This window comes from Dermochelys coriacea, chromosome 1, assembly GCF_009764565.3.
Source record: "Dermochelys coriacea isolate rDerCor1 chromosome 1, rDerCor1.pri.v4, whole genome shotgun sequence".
Lineage (NCBI taxonomy): Eukaryota > Metazoa > Chordata > Testudines > Dermochelyidae > Dermochelys > Dermochelys coriacea.
The window spans coordinates 175924667-175946261 of NC_050068.2; the positions used below are offsets into that span (position 1 = coordinate 175924667).

The 21595-nt window shown below is 48.0% G+C and overlaps 1 protein-coding gene across 13 annotated transcripts in view; it reads right to left on the reverse strand.

Annotated features, from left to right (window-relative positions):
* Window positions 1–21595, reverse strand: part of USP25 (ubiquitin specific peptidase 25) — a 148160-nt gene that overhangs the window by 33239 nt on the left and 93326 nt on the right. For all 13 annotated transcript variants that reach the window (XM_043509274.1, XM_038391770.2, XM_038391739.2 and 10 more), the window contains 2 exons: window positions 21346–21554; window positions 20446–20516 (listed from right to left, as the gene is read on the reverse strand). In XM_043509274.1, the coding sequence (XP_043365209.1) occupies window positions 20446–20516; window positions 21346–21554 (280 nt within the window). The remainder of the gene's footprint in view (window positions 1–20445; window positions 20517–21345; window positions 21555–21595) is intronic.

Consider the following 21595-nt stretch of genomic DNA (forward strand, 5'->3'; position numbering starts at 1 on the left):
CTGGATTCTTGTTGCACACATCTTGAAAGCTATACTATTGCAGCAGTGGACTTCAAGTTTAATATTTGTGTTATCGTCATGATAAAAAAAATAAGATCACTTATGACAATGATTAGGGATATTGGAATGTTCCCTGCAGTAATTATAGGGTTTTTACTTGCCCCTAATATTCCGGGCTACTATTCTCAAAACAGTAGAACCTCAGAGTTACGAACAGCAGAGTTATAAACTGACCAGTCAACCACGCACCTCATTTGGAACTGGAAGTACACAGACAGCGGAAGAGACAAAAAAACAAAAATAAACAAAAAAACCCAACACAAATACCATACGCTACGGTGTTAAATGTAAACTACTAAAAAAAATAAAGGGAAAGATTTGACAAGATTAAAAAGATTTGAGAAGGTAAGGAAACTTTCTGTGCTTGTTTCATTTAAATTAAGATGGTTAAAGTAGCATTTTTCTTCTTCAGAGTAAAGTTTCAAAGCTGTATTAAATCAACGTTCAGTTGTAAACTTTTGAAAGAACCGTAATGTTTTTGTTCAATTATGAACATTTCAGAGTTACAAATAACCTCCATTCCCAAAGTTCTACCCTATGTCAGTTTCTTTGAGATATGAGGCTATGCAAACTCCCTGAAACTGCAAGGCTGCTTCACAACTAGCCAGTAGGAAAAGTGGAAGAGGAGCAAAGGTTGCATCTGTCCCTGAGACAGGAACATTGCCCTCGGTAAAGCTCCTTAGTGCTGGCAACCCCAGCTGAAAGAACCTTGGCAGTCCTGTGAAATGAGTGTCCTGGGTGGGTAACATTGTTCAAATACAGCTGAGTTACCAAACTGGTTTGGTAGCATTTTTTAAATGGAATATGGGTATGCAGATTAATTAGAAAGACTAATCGGGGGTGGGGGAAGCTGGCCTCTGTATGCCTTTCTGATGACATTCCCTCATCACAGCATAGCACAGTACAACCCATTGGGACTGAGGTTTTAATTGAGTTTTAAATAAAATTGTGCTAATTGGGTTAACTTCAATCCCTCTTTCTCTATCTCTGGCAAACTAGCTGCCAGAACTGTTTAGTCTGATCAAGAAATGCTAATTGCAGCCTTCCATGAAGAGAGAGATGTATAGTGCTAATGACTGAATTCTGTACCAGTAGCTGTATCTCACAATAAACCATTATATCAAGAAGCAATGAACAGTACAAAGCAAAACACAAAGTATGTAATTAGCATTAAACTTTCATGCGGTAACTACCAATGTGTGTAACAAGAGTGAGGCATCCCCAGGAAGGGAAACTTTCAAAATTGTGTACCCACCCCCCTATCACCCTTGTTTCCTCCCTGCATCAAACTAAGCTAACAAAGCAGCATAAAAACACTGACGTAGTGGAAGAAATAAAGAAGTAGAATTTAATGGAGTAATCCTGATAATTGAAAAGGTATGAATGATCAAAGTTTTCAGATATGACTAGAGATTTTGGGTGCCCAACTTGAGAAATCTTCTGTCTACTATCCTATTCAACATATATATACAGCCATTAAGTGAACCGGTAAGACGACAGACTCAAGTACCAGAAAATTCAGATACACAGCTCTACCTTTCCTGAATCCCACATTACCACAATAGTCCAGGCCTTGGACAAGATCAGCTAATGGGTGAACAACAGACAACTGAGGTTGAACCCAAGCAAGACCGAGATTATGTTGGTGGAAAGAGGAAAGCATTTTGAAGTTTGCATCCATGTTGCAGTCTTCTGTGGTTGAAGTTGTATACGCACATGCACACATGGTCAATTCAATTCAGATTCTAGTTTAAGAGATCCAGGAGCACTCTCGCTGACACTAAACTCTCATGTAGCAAAAAGAAAAGGAGTACTTGTGGCACCTTAGAGACTAACAAATTTATTAGAGCATAAGCTTTCGTGAGCTACAGCTCACTTCATATGCTCTAATAAATTTGTTAGTCTCTAAGGTGCCACAAGTACTCCTTTTCTTTTTGCGAATACAGACTAACACGGCTGCTACTCTGAAACCTCTCATGTAGCAGTGTCTACAAGTAATGCTTTCTACCATCTCTGCCTGTCTAGAAAACTCAATCCCAAACTGGAGCCCAATGACCTGGCCTCAGTTATGCATCTCCGACCTGGACTACAGCAACGTAATCCATCTGAGCAATGAAGACATCAGCCTTTATGAAACTGTCAAGCACAGAATATTGCAATATGTCTGCTCAGCAACATGACTACCATGAGCCCATGAAACCTCTCTTCCACTCTCTACACTGCCATCCCATAAAGAATATTATGCCAACTCCAAGGTCTTAGTCCCTACCTTCAAGACACTCAATGGCCTGGGACAAGGATATCTAAAAGATCACCTAAAGCGCCAGAATGAAGAGTATGACTGACAACTCCACTTAAACAAGGCAACTTTCTACAGTAAAAATAAAGTTCACCCGTGCAGCAACTTTCTCAGGGGCCAGTCCAACACTGAGGAATGAACTCCCACAGGAATAAAGGACCATTACAAATTAGATTTCTAGTTTCACAAGGCATGCATTCATATATTTTGAAGAAATGTCAATTAACTTTCGATAAATCCATTTATTTGGCCTTCCTGGTCAAGGTGGTAAGGCAAGATAGGAATTTTAGCTATAAATGTCACAAGATCATTTTGCTATGGCTTTATGGACCACTGCAGTTTCCCCAAATGATTTTTAGCTTGAATGTAATGTTGCAGAAGTTTTGTTTTTTATATATTCAGAGTATATATTACAAAGTTCACTGGTTATCAAAAGAGAAAACAAATACCACAGTTCCATCCTTCCAAGGAAATTGGTTTTATGAACTCCAGAAATCTCTCAAACCTCAAACTATGACCTAAAAAGGAATGATTGTAGCAACTGGAAACTCACTATTAATAATAAAAGATTATTATAAAAGTATCCTCACATAAGCAGTCTACAAAAGAAAAATAAAATGCCTTTATACTTCCATAGCCCAGACTCAAAAGTTGGCAGCTGAATCAACTATAAAGATCAGACTCCTCGTCACTGTGTCAGGACAGCTCCCAAGAACAGCAGTGTTGTGGGGCAATCCCTACTCCCAGAACATGATACGAGGCTGGTTGTGTGTCTGTGCAGCCTCCAGAACCTCAAGTTATCATTTTAAACCCTTGATGCACACACACACACCTTTAGATTAAGCAATGGGTGTAGTGGCACATCAGGTATCAACAAATTAATGTGGCATCTTCATCTTCCTTGGATATGGAATTATATATTTTCAAGGAAATAAAATGATACCTGAGCCCCAATATATTGGCTGGTTTCAGAGTAGCAGCCGTGTTAGTCTGTATTCACAAAAAGAAAAGAAGTACTTGTGGCACCTTAGAGACTAACAAATTTATTTATTTGTAAATAAATTTGTTAGTCTCTAAGGTGCCACAAGTACTCCTTTTCTTTTTGCGAATATATTGGCTGGGTCTTGACTACAAGAACCTTCTTACTCTTTCACCAAATTATCCTCCTTGCTCCAATGTAATGCTTGTTGGCTAATAAATTGTAGCATTCTAGAAGTGAATGACCAGGCAGGTGTTTCTTCATGTCACACAGAAGTCAACAAACCACAGATTATTTGGAATTGCGTTTGGACATCTGAAGGCCTTCTTAGAGAGCCTAGGTGCCTTTACTGCTAACTAATTTACAGTCCCAAAAATTAATAGTTGCACTTAGCAGTGAGCCTTCAAATTACCAAATGTTACTGCTAGATGACTTGCAGCATGTATCCTCTTTGTTATATCACAGACCTTAACAAATCCTGCCTGTGATGAGGAACTTTAAGGGACGCTATCTAGGTAGGTCTGCTGGAAAATCTGAATATCAGCACTGAGCTGCCAATATTTATTACAAACACTGTACTAAAGCTCTAATGTACCTCTAGGAAAAATGTAAGTTGATTGAATAGCTCTTATTGGAAGGAAAACAGTTGATTTGCTAAAAGAAAAGGAGTACCCGTGGCACCTTAGAGACTAACAAATTTATTAGAGCATAAGCTTTCGTGAGCTACAGCTCACTTCATCGGATGAATTTGGTGGAAAAAGCAGAGGAGAGATTTATATACACACACACAGAGAACATGAAACAATGGGTTTATCATACACACTGTAAGGAGAGTGATCACTTAAGATAAGCCATCACCAGCAGCAGGGGGGGGAAAGGAGGAAAACTTTTCATGGTGACAAGCAAGGTAGGCTAATTCCAGCAGTTAACAAGAATATCAGAGGAACAGTGGGGGGTGGGGGGGGAGGGAGAAATACCATGGGGAAATAGTTTTACTTTGTGTAATGACTCATCCATTCCCAGTCTCTATTCAAGCCTAAGTTAATTGTATCCAGTTTGCAAATTAATTCCAATTCAGCAGTCTCTCCTTGGAGTCTGTTTTTGAAGCTTTTTTGTTGAAGTATAGCCACTCTTAGGTCTGTGATCGAGTGACCAGAGAGATTGAAGTGTTCTCCAACTGGTTTTTGAATGTTATAATTCTTGATTTGTGTCCATTCATTCTTTTACGTAGAGACTGTCCAGTTTGGCCAATGTACATGGCAGAGGGGCATTGCTGGCACATGATGGCATATATCACATTGGTAGATGCGCAGGTGAAGGAGCCTCTGATAGTGTGGCTGATGTGATTAGGCCCTATGATGGTATCCCCTGAATAGATATGTGGACAGAGTTGGCAACGGGCTTTCTTGCAAGGATAGGTTCCTGGGTTAGTGGTTCTGTTGTGTGGTGTGTGGTTGCTGGTGAGTATTTGCTTCAGATTGGGGGGCTGTCTGTAAGCAAGGACTGCTCTGTCTCCCAAGATCTGAGAGAGCGATGGCTCGTCCTTCAGGATAGGTTGTAGATCCTTGATGATGCGTTGGAGAGGTTTTAGTTGGGGGCTGAAGGTGATGGCTAGTGGCGTTCTGTTGTTTTCTTTGTTGGGCCTGTCCTGTAGTAGGTGACTTCTGGGTACTCTTCTGGCTCTGTCAATCTGTTTCTTCACTTCAGCAGGTGGGTACTGTAGTTGTAGGAATGCATGATAGAGATCTTGTAGGTGTTTGTCTCTGTCTGAGGGGTTGGAGCAAATGCGGTTATATCGTAGCGCTTGGCTGTAGACAATGGATCGAGTGGTATGATCTGGATGAAAGCTAGAGGCATGTAGGTAGGAATAGCGGTCAGTAGGTTTCCGATATAGGGTGGTGTTTATGTGACCATCGCTTATTAGCACCGTAGTGTCCAGGAAGTGGATCTCTTGTGTGGACTGGTCCAGGCTGAGGTTGATGGTGGGATGGAAATTGTTGAAATCATGGTGGAATTCCTCAAGAGCTTCTTTTCCATGGGTCCAGATGATGAAGATGTCATCAATGTAGCGCAAGTAGAGTAGGGGCATTAGGGGACGAGAGCTGAGGAAGCGTTGTTCTAAGTCAGCCATAAAAATGTTGGCATAGTGTGGGGCCATGCGGATACCCATCGCAGTGCCGCTGATTTGAAGGTATACATTGTCCCCAAATGTGAAATAGTTATGGGTGAGGACAAAGTCACAAAGTTCAGCCACCAGGTTAGCCGTGACAGTATCGGGGATACTGTTCCTGACGGCTTGTAGTCCATCTTTGTGTGGAATGTTGGTGTAGAGGGCTTCTACATCCATAGTGGCTAGGATGGTGTTTTTAGGAAGATCACCAATGGACTGTAGTTTCCTCAGGAAATCGGTGGTGTCTCGAAGATAGCTGGGAGTGCTGGTAACGAAGGGCCTGAGGAGGGAGTCTACATAGCCAGACAATCCTGCTGTCAGGGTGCCAATGCCTGAGATGATGGGGCGTCCAGGATTTCCAGGTTTATGGATCTTGGGTAGCAGATAGAATACCCCAGGTCGGGGCTCCAGGGGTGTGTCTGTGCGGATTTGTTCTTGTGCTTTTTCAGGGAGTTTCTTGAGCAAATGCTGTAGTTTCTTTTGGTAACTCTCAGTGGGATCAGAGGGTAATGGCTTGTAGAAAGTGGTGTTGGAGAGCTGCCTAGTAGCCTCTTGTTCATACTCTGACCTATTCATGATGACGACAGCACCTCCTTTGTCAGCCTTTTTGATTATGATGTCATTGTTGTTTCTGAGGCTGTGGATGGCACTGTGTTCTGCATGGCTGAGGTTATGGGGTAAGCGATGCTGTTTTTCCACAATTTCAGCTCGTGCACGTCGGCGGAAGCAGTCTATGTAGAAATCCAGGCTGCTGTTTCGACCTTCAGGAGGAATCCACCCAGAATCCTTCTTTTTGTAGTGTTGGCAGGAAGGTCTCTGTGGGTTAATATGTTGGTCAGAGGTGTGTTGGAAATATTCCTTGAGTCTGAGACGTCGAAAATAGGATTCTAGGTCACCACAGAACTGTATCATGTTCATGGGGGTGGAGGGGCAAAAGGAGAGGCCCCGAGATAGGACAGATTCTTCTGCTGGGCTAAGAGTATAGTTGGATAGATTAACAATATTGCTGGGTGGGTTACGGGAACCATTGTTGTGGCCCCTTGTGGCATATAGTAGTTTAGATAGCTTATGTCCTTTTTCTTTTGTAGAGAAGCAAAGTGTGTTTTGTAAATGGCTTGTCTAGTTTTTGTAAAGTCCAGCCACGAGGAAGTTTGTGTGGAAGGTTGGTTCTTTATGAGAGTATCCAGTGAGGCTAAATTCAGTGCCTTGCATAATGACAGGTTTCAGAGTAGCAGCCGTGTTAGTCTGTATTCGCAAAAAGAAAAGGAGTACCCGTGGCACCTTAGAGACTAACAAATTTATTAGAGCATAAGCTTTCGTGAGCTACAGCTCACTTCATCGGATGCATTTGGTGGAAAAAACAGAGGAGAGATTTATATACACACACACAGAGAACATGAAACAATGGGTTTATCATACACACTGTAAGGAGAGTGATCACTTAAGATAAGCCATCACCAGCAGCAGGGGGGGAAAGGAGGAAAACCTTTCATGGTGACAAGCAAGGTAGGCCAATTCCAGCAGTTAACAAGAATATCAGAGCAACAGTGGGGGGGTGGGAGGGAGAAATACCATGGGGAAATAGTTTTACTTTGTGTAATGACTCATCCATTCCCAGTCTCTATTCAAGCCTAAGTTAATTGTATCCAGTTTGCAAATTAATTCCAATTCAGCAGTCTCTCGTTGGAGTCTGTTTTTGTTTCCTAAAGTAAGTAAACAGGGAAGACACCAATCAGCAATTCCACAAGTACCAGTGTGGAGGAGAAAACAAAAATTACTTAAGTAGTACAGAGTAAGTGATATGTCCGTTCTAGGGTACCCTCTCAAAACTATACGGTATATTAGGAAAACTCTAACTGGAGGAACACACTCCAACACCACTTTCTACAAGCCATTACCCTCTGATCCCACTGAGAGTTACCAAAAGAAACTACAGCATTTGCTCAAGAAACTCCCTGAAAAAGCACAAGAACAAATCCGCAGAGACACACCCCTGGAGCCAGGACCTGGGGTATTCTATCTGCTACCCAAGATCCATAAACCTGGAAATCCTGGACGCCCCATCATCTCAGGCATTGGCACCCTGACAGCAGGATTGTCTGGCTATGTAGACTCCCTCCTCAGGCCCTTCGTTACCAGCACTCCCAGCTATCTTCGAGACACCACCGATTTCCTGAGGAAACTACAGTCCATTGGTGATCTTCCTAAAAACACCATCCTAGCCACTATGGATGTAGAAGCCCTCTACACCAACATTCCACACAAAGATGGACTACAAGCCGTCAGGAACAGTATCCCCGATACTGTCACGGCTAACCTGGTGGCAGAACTTTGTGACTTTGTCCTGACCCATAACTATTTCACATTTGGTGACAATGTATACCTTCAAATCAGCGGCACTGCGATGGGTACCCGCATGGCCCCACAGTATGCCAACATTTTTATGGCTGACTTAGAACAACGCTTCCTCAGCTCTCGTTCCCTAATGCCCCTACTCTACTTGCGCTACATTGATGACATCTTCATCATCTGGACCCATGGAAAAGAAGCTCTTGAGGAATTCCACCATGATTTCAACAATTTCCATCCCACCATCAACCTCAGCCTGGACCAGTCCACACAAGAGATCCACTTCCTGGACACTACGGTGCTAATAAGCGATGGTCACATAAACACCACCCTATATCGGAAACCTACTGACCGCTATTCCTACCTACATGCCTCTAGCTTTCATCCAGATCATACCACTCGATCCATTGTCTACAGCCAAGCGCTACGATATAACCGCATTTGCTCCAACCCCTCAGACAGAGACAAACACCTACAAGATCTCTATCATGCATTCCTACAACTACAGTACCCACCTGCTGAAGTGAAGAAACAGATTGACAGAGCCAGAAGAGTACCCAGAAGTCACCTACTACAGGACAGGCCCAACAAAGAAAACAACAGAACGCCACTAGCCATCACCTTCAGCCCCCAACTAAAACCTCTCCAACGCATCATCAAGGATCTACAACCTATCCTGAAGGACGAGCCATCGCTCTCTCAGATCTTGGGAGACAGAGCAGTCCTTGCTTACAGACAGCCCCCCAATCTGAAGCAAATACTCACCAGCAACCACACACCACACAACAGAACCACTAACCCAGGAACCTATCCTTGCAAGAAAGCCCGTTGCCAACTCTGTCCACATATCTATTCAGGGGATACCATCATAGGGCCTAATCACATCAGCCACACTATCAGAGGCTCCTTCACCTGCGCATCTACCAATGTGATATATGCCATCATGTGCCAGCAATGCCCCTCTGCCATGTACATTGGCCAAACTGGACAGTCTCTACGTAAAAGAATGAATGGACACAAATCAGACGTCAAGAATTATAACATTCAAAAACCAGTTGGAGAACACTTCAATCTCTCTGGTCACTCGATCACAGACCTAAGAGTGGCTATCCTTCAACAAAAAAGCTTCAAAAACAGACTCCAAGGAGAGACTGCTGAATTGGAATTAATTTGCAAACTGGATACAATTAACTTAGGCTTGAATAGAGACTGGGAATGGATGAGTCATTACACAAAGTAAAACTATTTCCCCATGGTATTTCTCCCTCCCCCCCCACCCCCCACTGTTCCTCTGATATTCTTGTTAACTGCTGGAATTAGCCTACCTGCTTGTCACCATGAAAGGTTTTCCTCCTTCCCCCCCCTGCTGCTGGTGATGGCTTATCTTAAGTGATCACTCTCCTTACAGTGTGTATGATAAACCCATTGTTTCATGTTCTCTGTGTGTGTGTATATAAATCTCTACTCTGTTTTTTCCACCAAATGCATCCGATGAAGTGAGCTGTAGCTCACGAAAGCTTATGCTCTAATAAATTTGTTAGTCTCTAAGGTGCCACAAGTACTCCTTTTCTTTTTGAGAATACAGACTAACACGGCTGCTACTCTGAAACATTTTTTAATATGTCTATCTCAGATACACATCCTTGAATTTCCCTTGGCTCTGTTAAGTTATTTATCTAGCGCTCCTCTAACTATAATTAGCTATTAGCTAATATCTAAGGAGATATTAAATTAATGATACATTCAGTATAATGCACTATAAGGAACTGGTTTTCTTCTCATGTCACATTCCACGTACCCGCTGACTCACATTTCATGTCAATGATGGTTTGCTTTCTCCCATCAATAGGGCATCTTGCTAATATGAATACCACTCCATATTTTTTAAAAATAGAAGAATGCTTAAATTAGGCCCCCCTGTTAATAGGGGGCCCTTATTTTTTTCCTCCTCATATTTTTAGAAGCATTATACCAGCAAGCAGCCTCTGTCAAGCAGGTATTCTTCTACTCAGAGCAGCTTCTTGAAAACAGAAGCTCTTGCACTATTGTCCAAGCTCTCTTACGTGACTCCCTTTATACATAACACTGTTGTGACCGGAGGCCCAGGGGAGATGGCTGAGGTCACTGAATTAGGGTGAACTGCAAAGAACGGGGCAGACAATCCACAAAGGTAGTAGATATTCCAATACTTAGATTTACCAAGCCAGCCCAAATTAACTTCTATTATACCTCACTGGTTACTCAACAACACAGTTCCCTTAAAGCAGGGGTCGGCAACCTGTAGCACGTGTGTCAAAGACTGCACACAAGCCTATTTTTAATGGCACGCTGCTGCCTGCTGGGTCCCAACTGCCAGCCCCCGCTCAGCCCACTGCCGAACCCAGGCCGGGACCCCGGCAGGCAGCAGTGTGCCATTAAAAATCCTGCCAGCCCTGGCCCGTTCTCCTCCCCCCCCCCCCCACACACACACCACACAGGCAGGATGAAGAAGCTTGGTCCTGCCAACTGCTGGTGCAGGGCAGGCAAGGTCCCCCCCTCCCCCCGCCATGCTGGGTGCCTGCCCTCCTCCTCTCCCTCCCTGCCGCTGATCAGCTGATGGAGGGGGAGACTTGCTGCTCCAGGGAGGTGGTGGAGGCAGAGCCTTGGAGACAGGATGGAATCAGGGCATATCCCCTCCAACCCCCTGCCATGAGCCACTCTGGGCAGGGGACTGGGAGCACCCCCACAACCCTAGCCCACACCCACATCCCTCTGCCCTGACCCCTGCACCGCTCCTCACACACCCCCAGCCCTCTGTTCTGACCCCTGAACCCTCCCACACCCCCAGCCCCCCAAGCCCTGATTGCTGCACCCTCCACACACCCCCAACCCTCTACCCTGACCCCTGCACCCCCCCCCACAACCCCAGCCTTGACTCCAGCACCGCCCTCACATGCCCCCAGCCCTCTGCCCTGACTCCTGCACCGTCCTCGCACGCCCGCCCCGTCCTCTGCCCTGATCCCGGCACCCCCCACACACCAGCCTCCTGCCCTGACCCCTGCATCCCCCTCACATACCCAGCCCCTCCACACCCCATGCCCTGACTCCAGCACCCTCCTCACACATACCCAGCCCCCCATGCCCTGACTCCAGCACCCTCCTCACACATACCCAGCCCCCCATGCCCTGACTCTTGCACCCCCCACATACCCAGCCCCCCATGCCCTGACTCTTGCACCCCCCACATACCCAGCCCCCCATGCCCTGACTCTTGCACCCCCCACATACCCAGCCCCCCATGCCCTGACTCTTGCACCCCCCACATACCCAGCCCCCCATGCCCTGACTCTTGCACCCCCCACATTCTCACCCCCACCCTGAGCACCGAATAGGAGCTCCTGCACTCCCCCTACATTCCTACCTGCACCAAATGGGTGCCAGTGAAGCACTCCACAGCCAAACCTCCTGCCCCAACCCTGAGCCCCCTCCCTCATTCTAGCTCCTGGCCAGACCCTACACCCCAACCCCCAGCCTGCTCCTTCACCCTCAGCCCTGTGCTCAGTGCACTCCCACCCTCAGCTCAGTGCAGAGAGAGAGGAAGAGAATAGGCTATAACCAGGGAGAGGGCCGGCAGTCTGGACCCTGGCTGGCAGGAGCTGGCAGACGGAACCCCAGACCGGCAGTGACCCGAGTGGCAGCAGGCTGATTGGCTCAGCCTGCTGCCAGTCTGGGGTTCTGGCTACCAGCCCTTTGCCAGCTAGGGTCCTGGCCGCAGGCCCCGCTCAGCCTGCTGCTGGCGTAAGCGAACAGAACCCCAGACCTCTGCCAGCCTGGGGTTCCATTCACCCAGGCCGGCAGCAGGCTGAACGGGGCCTGTGGCGCAAGATCAGAATTTTAAATTTAATTTTATATGAAGCTTCTTAAACATTTTGAAAACCTTGTTTACTTTACATACGACAATCGTTTAGTTATACAATATATAGACTTATAGAGACCTTCTAAAAATGTTAAAATGTATTACTGGCACGCGAAACCTTAAATTAAAGTGAATAAATGAAGACTCGGCACACCACTTCTGAAAGGTTGCTGACCCCTGCCTTAAAGTAACCCAGCTTCAGGCCTCCACCTAGTTACTCAAGTCAGATATGATGAGGATTAATGAAAATCTTATTTCATCACATAAAGTTCTACCAATCCCAAAGGATCGAATACATTACCTCCCAGGTAATATTCCAGATCTTACCCAAATACACGCTTGCAGCCAATTCTTATTAACTAAACTAAAATTATTTTTTTTGAAAGTATGGTTAAAAGATCAATCTATATACAGACATGAGTTAATCTTGAGATTCAGATTTATAGCAGAGATGGTGAGCTTTGTAGTTGCGAAGAGTTCTTTTAGAATTTAGTCTGTAGGTTATAGTCCAGTGTTTATCTTCAGGGCGGTCCAGTCAGAACTGGGATCTCAGTCCTGATGGCTTAGGCTTCCCCTGTATGAAACCACAAGCAGATCTGAGATGACAGGATCAGGACCCAAGGATCCTTTATACAAATTTCAGACTTTCTTTGACATGATTACAATAGGTAATCAGGGTGATTTGACGCAAGTCCATCATCTATATTTAGCTACATGAATTAACATAAGGCAATTGCCTGTTTTTCACCATTCGCAGATGATCAGCTACACATTTCAAAGAGATGAATACAGCAATATCCCATGTTTACAGTTCATTTAAATGCTAGGATGTTCTTTTGATCTCTGAATTAATAGAATTCAGCATAGACAGGACTGTTGATTACATTGTTGACCACTACCCATACATATGTAATTACACAAAACCACAAACATCATCTCCCCATATGTCTTTAAGTGTTGAATTTGAGACATTTATCCTGCAGAACGCTTAACCCTTCTGGTAATGCATCACAACTGTACTTTGAAACATATCAGTAATCACTCATGTATCATAGCAAAGGCTACCAGAGATATTTGATGAAAGGAATCTCAAAAATCTGTGTTAGAGATACAGTGAACTGAGATATCATGAGCACTACACAACCTCTAATGCAAGTATAGCTGATATTTATGAAACCTGGAATTCTGGGCATAGTCCAGGATTCTGTAACACAGTATGGGGAAGTATGAGGTGGGTTCCCTCAAGGTGGGAAAGCTAACTAGAAAACTCTACTAAAAGTAATTAGACACTAACAAAAAGAAATAAACAGCAATAAGGGAAACTGAACAATTTACAGATTGAAGAAACTGAAGGAAAGCTCTGGACACTGGAGGTTCTGACCCAGGTTATGACAGTGAGGGGAAGAATGTAATAGAGCATGTGCTACGGATGAGGGACCAGATAGCCTGGGTCACTCCCATAGTGAGGGAGCAGCTAGAGAAGGCCCAAGAGGCCCAGAGAACCTAATACAACCATCAAGCCAAGGTTTGACAGTTTCAACCTGGCAACCGACTAATGGCACTGATACCCACGGCCGAAAGTAAACTGTAGGCCCACTGGCAAGGGCCGTGTGAAATAGTTGAACCCATAGGGGAAGTAAATTATAAGGTGCAACAACTGGGATGTCGAAAACTAGAGCAGATATACCACATCAACCTTCTGAAACCCTGGCATGCCCGAGACTCGTGCACAGTGGTTCGAGAAGACCTGCACCCAGGGAACAAAATCCCTGAACAGGTGAAGGTGTCTTCTGATCTAACAGCAGCCCAGAAGAAAGGAGGTAACTGAGATGATTGCCCAATATCAAGACGTATTCTCGACAAAGCCGGGTTGCACAACCAGGACATATCACCACATCATCACGAACCCTGGGGCCAGAGTAACAATGAAGTCCTACCAGGTGCCAGCAGCCAAAAGGGAGGAAATAAAAGTGGAAGTAAGGAAAATGCTGGAGATGGGGATCATCGAAGAATCCCAGTGTCAGTGGTCCAGCCTGATAGTGTTGGTGTCCAAACCTGATGGCCACCACGAGGTTCTGCAACGACTTCCATTGAATAAACGAGATATCCCAGTTTGATGACTACCCAATACCCCGCACAGATGAACTAGTGGACCGTCTGGGTAATGCCCAGTACTTGTCGACCCGAGACTTGACAAAGGGGTACTGGCAGATTTCCCTAGCTGAAGATGCAAAGGAAAAGACGGCGTGCTCTACACCAGAGGGTCTTTTCCAATATACAGTCCTCCCTTTTGGACTACAAGGGGCCACAGCTACCTTTCAGCGCCTCGTGGACCAGCATTTCATCCCCCATTTTGCCACAAGGGCAAGTCCCCAGGGGATTTAGTGAAGGCCCATAGTCTTGATTCAGTCAGATGGTCTGACGCAGCAAAGAGGGCATTTGTGGACCTACGGACTGCCTTCTAAAATAACTCCGAAGGAGACGGATGCAGGATCAAACAAAGGCACCGATGGTCCTCAAGATCCTGGAGCTCCTCCCACTTCTCCCGGCACACTCCGCAGAGGAATGGAACCTCGGGGCTGGCAGCCAGAAGCCTCTCCAGCTCTAAAACCTCCAGTTCCAACTGCTCTATCGCCGCATCCCTCCGTCGGCTGGTGCCCTGGGTGTAGTCGCAGCAGAAGAGCCGGGCGCGCACGTTCCCGACGTCCCACCACCACTGCACCAAAGGCGCACCTTTGCCCTTGAGGGTGGTGTTAAAGTCCCCACCCAAGACCAGGCACTCACAAGGATCCAAAGACCTGAGGAAGGCGGACACCTGCTGATAAAAGCGCAGCTGCCCCGGGCCCAATGTCGGGGTGTAAATGTTGAGGAGGTTGACCACTAGTCCCTCCAAACGGACCCAGTGGTGCAGCAGGAGGCCCGGCACAACCTCAGCGACCCCCAGCACCTTGGGCTGTAGGTCGGGGGAAAACAGGGTAGCCACTCCAGCTGTACGAACTGTAAGGTGTTTAAAATAGACCGTCCCCCCACTCCAGCCGCCAACTTGCTTCGGCAACTGGATCTGTATGGGTCTCCTGCAGGAAAACCACAGCATACCCCGCCCCCCCGAAGGGGAGCACCTGGCACCTGTGGAGACCCATCCTACAGCCCCAGGTGTTTAATGTTGCAAAGATGATGGGTGCCATGGGGAGGGCTGGGGGATCATCACCAGCAGGGACACTCATGTCCCCTGTTGGGCCGCGCAGCAAACTGTGATCTACTCCGTAGGTGAGCAAAGAGTCACGGAAGCCGTGGGCCCACTGGTAGGCCGAAGCAGCCTGCCTCCGCGTGCCTTTACCCTCCCCCAGAATGGCCCTTATAGCCTGGAGGATTTGATAAAATTTTCCCCAGAGCTGGAGAGTGAGCTGCACCTTGTTCCGGGACCCAACGGGGTCCTGGAGAAACTCTTGCAGCTCCTCTCGCAGCCTACTGGGGGGCAGGGTTACAGGCCCCTGGCCATCCTCTAATAGGGCCCCTGTCAAAGCCCCATGGCCTACCGAGATGGGCAGGCAGGGGGAGGACCCCCTGCATGGCGCCCGATGGGCCGGTGCCATACAGCCCACCTCAGACCCCGGCTCAGTGGGGGGTGGCAGAGGGAAAATAGCAGACCCTAGGAGGTCGGGACAGCGAAACACGAAGGCCGCTCCCTAATGGTCATCCACTGGGAAGGGAGTTGGCCCCAGGGGAGGCAATAGCAGCACAGGAGGTGGAGGGGAAGGGGCTGGGGTCGGCATCAGGGGTCATGGTTGGGGAGAGGGGCAGAGTCGGAATCGGGGGCCCCGGGAGCCGTGCTACTGGGGGGTGGCGCCTCTCGGTCAGGCTCAGGGGTACAGGGACAGGAAAGGCACCCTCTGCAATACAGGTGGAAGAGTCCAGGGGTTTCTCAGAGGCGGAAGCAGAAACAGTAGTTAGGGGGATGGACAATGGGGAGAAGGGGGCCGGGGTGAGGTCACCCAGATCAAGGCCCACTGGCAGAGGGTTGTCCTCCCCCAGAATGGAGTCAGACCTAGGGCCTCAAACTCCGCGAAGATGGAGGGGAAACCACCACCCACCACCCCGGGGACTTCCTCGTTGGTGCCCGAAGTGATGCTCGCCTCGGAGCATTCAGGGAGTTCAGGTGGCAAGGGGGCAGGGGGGTTCCATTGGGGAGCCCCCCAGGGAGGGACTCTGGAAGAGGGGTAATGCTACCCTCCATTGCTGCCATGTCATTCCCAGTCGGCTCTAGCAGATGGGATGCACCCGATGGCAAGGCAGAAGACTTGGTGCCAGTTGCCCTCTTCCTGGTCTTTCGGGGGGCCTCCGCATCAGATGGAAGGAACAGAGCTCGAGCCTTCCGCTTGTCCTTTTTCCCCTGTACTTGGACCTAGCCCTCCATGGCATCATCTGTCGGCTGGTCAGAAGGGGTCAGGTCAGAGGGCAAGGGTGATGGCATGGGAACACGGGGAGGTAGCAGTGGGGCAGCACAAGGGAGGGAAGCTTCGTCCTAGGGCGGGCCCTTTCCCACACCCGGCAGTAATCCCGCCACACCCTCCTCCATAGGCCCTGCCAGACTGAATACAGCCAGCGCGGAGCTCTTCCGCTTGTCTGGGCATGCTGGAGGAGGTACCCCTAGGGTCTGAGCGGGAGCAGTGGTGAGCTGAGAAGGAGGAGGGGTGGCTCCAGGCTCTGGGCAGCCAGGGGCACCGGCGATGATGAGAGTAATGCACCCGGTAGCAGGCCCCGGTAGGGGACCAGAAAGGACCCCTTGAGCACCTCTCCGTCACATGCCGCCAGCAGCAGTTGAAGCTGCATCTGCCGGCGGAACGAAAGGACATGACGGCGGAACGAAAGGACATGACGGAGGGCAGGGTCTTTGCAGCCCAGGGAGAGAGGACTGACAACTGACAGTCGTTTCCCCAGGGCAGAGAGAGCAGGTAGTAGGGCGGCATTAGGGAGGAATGGAGGGACGGAGATCAGGACCAACCGGATGCCCAGGTCTTCCAGCGGCTCCAGGGAGACGAACACCTTTCCGCGCCCCCCTCTCCCCCCCCGTTAGGCCCTTCTCCACCACCTCCTGGGCAGCGGCCTCCTATGCCAGGAAGAAGACCACCTTCCCATACATTTTGGAGGCTGCCACAATGGCCGTGGGCCCCACCACCCTCATGTAGGTCTCCACGTGGGGCGAGGTGGGCACCTGGAGGCAATGGACACCGTGCTTCCTGGACAAGGCGGGGAAGGGGCCCCGACCACAGGAGACAGTAGGCAGAGGGGGCAGTTCCTGCCATGGAGGGCCTAGCCTTTTTGGCAGGGCCTTTACCCTTCCTTTTTCCCTGGCCTTTCCCGCCAGCTGGGCCCCTCCCCCCGAATCAGAGGGGGCAAGGGATGCAGCAGCAGTGGAGTCTATCCCGGTGCCCGCCACTGCTAGTGCAGGTGGTTTGGCAGTGGCGGTCGAGGTGGGAGCCACAGGGGATGACGGGGAGGCAGGTGGAGGAGGAGCAGTGGGGGCTGCCCAAGGGGTCCCACGCGCCTTGCCCCCTTCTCTAAGGAGTGGGGACGGAGGACAAACACCAGAGGGGGGGTAGGGAAGGGGGAAACAGGAGGACCACTCCTCCCCACTAGGCTGTAGGCAGGGAAGGTGGGCGCCAGAAGGGGTGTGACTGGATAGGGGTGGCCTATAAAGGCAAGGGCTTGTGGGTGCGAGGGTTCAGTCACCAGCACAGGATGGGATTCCGGCTCCTCTACCTGCACTAGAGGAGGGGAGGCTATAATAGCATTAGGGGTTCAATAGCAATGAGACAGGGGTTCAAACTGAAACAGGGGAGGGGCACAAGCGCATGGGAGGGGGCATGGGTGTACAGAGCAAAAGGCCAGTCAGGGCAGAGGAACCACGGTGCAGGGTGAGGAACAACCAGGCTTGGGGTAGGACAGGGAAACCAAGGGGCTAGCTTTAGAGGCTGGGGCGGGGCAAACAAACAAGCAAAACTGCAGAGGGAAAAGGCAAACAAGCTGAGGGGCTGGGCAAAAAGGGGGGAGTAAAGGGCTACAAGGGGAGACAGCTGCAGGGGCGGGGAGGATGTCAGTCTGGGGCAGGGGCACGTGCGCCCACGTGCACTTGCAAAAGAAAGTCAGTTTATGCTGGCTGCTGTTTCAGGCCCAAGTGGTGGCAAAAGGGCACGGCAAGCCAGGTAAGCAGCTGTGTCCTAGAAGCAGGAGCTGAGGCAGATGGTAAGCGGCCAGTGGGGATGGTAGAGGGGGCAGCGATGGTGGTGAGGGCGGGGGGGAGACACAGATGGATGGGGGGGGCAGGCTCCACGCCACAGCCTCCATGATCCCATAAACACAGTCAAGACCCCCACCACAAGAGCAGAGTTTGAAAATTACTCAGTCCTTGAAGGCCCCCTCCACAGTGGTCTGCAGAGTCTCTGCGCACTCCCCCAGCAGCAGATGGTCCCCTTCTTCCTCCTCAAGGCTCAAGCAGCTCCTGGGCAGCAGCAGCAGCTCCAGCAGGGAGTCTGGTGGCCAGGCAAGAAGGACCCCTTGCAGGTGACGGTGGTGTCCACAGCAGCAGTAGCAACAGCTGGGGCCCCTAGGGCACTCCCCTCCTCTGGGGAGCGGGCCAGCAGGCCCCCCCAAGGGGCTGCAGCAGGAGCAGCAACAACTGGGGGGGAGGGGTGGTTCAGCAGCCTGGTAACAGAGAAGTTGGGGGTTGTCTGGCCTAGCTAGGGGAGTAGCTGGAGCAGCAGCAGTGAGAGCCCAAGGCCTAGCAGCAGCCTCCTGCCTCCTTCCAGGCCAGAGGGCTGTAGGAGAGAAGTCAAAGACCCATCTACTGGCCACTGGAGAAGCAGGTTGCTGTTCCCTGACTGACCAGAGCAGGGGCTGCATTAGAGCAATGAGGAACCTGCTAGAAGCAATTAAGGCAAGCTACTTAAGACACCTGGAGCCAATTAAGAACATACTAGAATCAGTTATAGCAAGCAGACTAATCAGGGCACCTGGTTTAAAAAGGATCTCCCATCAGTTAGTGGAGGACATGGAAGGAGCAGGGAGTGAGAAGGTATGCTGCTGGAGGACTGAGGAGTACAAACATGATCAGGCTTCATGAGGAAGATCCTGTGGTGAGGATAAAGAGGATGCTGGGGGGGAGGCCAGGGGGAAGTAGCCCAGGGAATTGTAGCTGTCATGCAGCTGATACAGGAGACATTGTAGACAGCTGCTATCCACATGGCCCTGGGCTGGAACCTGATGTAGAGAGTGGGCCCAGGTTCCCCCCATCCTCCCAACACCTGATCTGACACAGGAGGAGTTGACCTTGTCTGTGAGCAACACCAGAAGGGAAGGTCTAATTTGGATCTGGCCTATCCCTGATTCACTAGGTGGGACAACAGACTGAGGAGATGGTTCTCCATTTCCCCCATGCTGGCCAGAGATGAGGTTAGCTTAATGAACAGCAGGTTTGAGCCTCTAGCAGAGCAGCCAAACTGTGAACTGCCGTGAACCTCTGAGGTGAGCAAATCTGCCAAAAAGCGCAGGACCCATCAAGGAGGAGGAACTTTGTCACAATCCCTTCTGCACCTTGGCTGCTGCCCTCCACCGAACACCATAAGAGGGCTTCCATATGACTAGCAGAAGGATGATCGTGAAGCACTCCCCTGTCACCTATAGCCCCTTCTCATAAACTGGATCAAATAAATTTTCATCTCTTCCTTGTTGCGACAAAAGAAATGATGGACAGATAATTCTTCAGTTGTAGACCTTGTCCCTCCTTTTCCTTTCCTAACTTTGGTATATTTACCTTGAATTTTGCCTGTAAGCTCTTTGGGGCCTGGAAGCATTGTCTTATGTCTGTAATTTGCCATATCCACCAACAGGTACCAACATTAATAATTAGAAATCATGCATAAAAAAACAAAATAAACACACATGAAAAAGAGAATTATATGGATACAAGACTACTGAAGGAGCCACTACTATATATTGTGATGGCTTAATATTGCTGATCACAGTACAAAACATATCACTTAAACTGTGTCCCCCAAGAAAATGATTTAGCATCATAATAAAAAGACTGACTGATGCTTAAATCAGGACAGAATTAAAATAACTTACTTAATATGGATTTATATAGGTAGTTCCAAATACCCATAGTTAAGGGGTATTTAACCAAGTGTTAAATAGAGGTGAAATTCTGAGTCATATTGTAGAACTTTCAAAGTAAAGTGAATAAGAAATGAAGATGAAATATAAATATAGGAAATAGGTTTCCTGTATTTTATTCAATATTTTTTCTTCTTTTTAAAATGGTCTCTTATCTTAATTGGAAGTACCTCACTCAACAGCCTAAATAGCTTCTACTGTGCAATGCTAAAATTACAGTCAACACAGCTGCATAGAATCAGGTATTCTGGGTTTTGCCACAGACTTGCATCACAACTTTGGTTAAGTCACTTCATTTCTAACACTTGACTTCCCTGTAAAATAGGTATTACAGTATTATTCTTTGACTTGGTGGTGCGTAATTAGGGTCTACAAAACTCTCTGATCTTCTGATTAACGATCTCAACACATTATAAACTACTCTCTTTTTTTAAAAAAAATTACGAATTAAAGGAACATCTTTCATTAAAAAAGATTTAAATGATCTATTTTTTCTTATCTCATGTGGACATTTTACTTACCTGGACCATTGATTTGTCAGAGTACATCAATTCAATTGTCCGATGTATTCTAGATATGCTTTCCTGCAAGTCTAAGGGAATAAGAAAAAAAAGTCATATCCTTCTGTGCCACCACTGAGTTATCCATATGCTTCTACAATATGCTACATCTTCACTTTTTCCAACTTAAAGGCTCAAATAAGGATAAATATTTATAATCTTATTTAAAAATTGATGTTAACCACTCACATGCCAGACACTGAAGTTTCTCAGAACTGAATACAAATGCCAGAATCCCAGGGACAATGTAGCCTGCTCCCCATAAGATACCAGGCGCTCTCTATGGGCAAGGAAGTGGCTTTACTTTGTTCCTGCCCTTGTTTGAACAGTTAGTGCCCTTCCCTGTGCCCCACACCAAGGGAGCAATCCATGCATTCTCCCAAACAATGGCCCTGCAACTGTAAGTAGCTTTTGCAAAGGAGCTCACGGCACTCTCCCAAAAAAGCCCATGTTGTGCACCCACAAAAGGCCCAGTCACAAGCTGGCATAACTCTTTAAACTGCCTGTCACACTGACAGCTACAGGACAATGATGGAAAAATTTACCAGTGCAAGTACCACTTCTCTTCCCCGCCCGCCCCTCCATATTACACAGCACAGCAATGCCTGCATAGGGTACAAGCCCAACTCCAATGTGAAAAGGCAAGGTTTGGGGCTAGAAGCCAATGCGTTACCATCTGAGACAGACTGACATTTTTGTTAATAGGTGTTTTTCCTTCATCTGTCTGTTGAAGACAAATGTAAATCCAGTAAGAATTGTGAAAAATGATTGAAGTCAAACACTGATTTTTTTGCTCCAGAACCAAAACATTTTCAGTAACCCTTTTCAAAAGCAACTGTAGTCGCTACTTTCTCAGAGTACCTCTAGTGTCATTTTCTACTTCAGTCCTCCAACGATGTAAACAGCCCTCTAACACTGAAAGCTCTTCTTCCGTTATGTGTCTTGGTGCTGGATGCATTGGCAGGTCTGGAGGAATTCGGGACTGTGTGAATGGTTTGTGTATTACTGATCTTTGTACAGGTGATGTGCTTGGTATCTCTGAAGATGAAGGCCCCTGTTGCTCTGTTGTGCTGTATTTATTTAAAATATGAAACAAGAGACTTCAAACTCC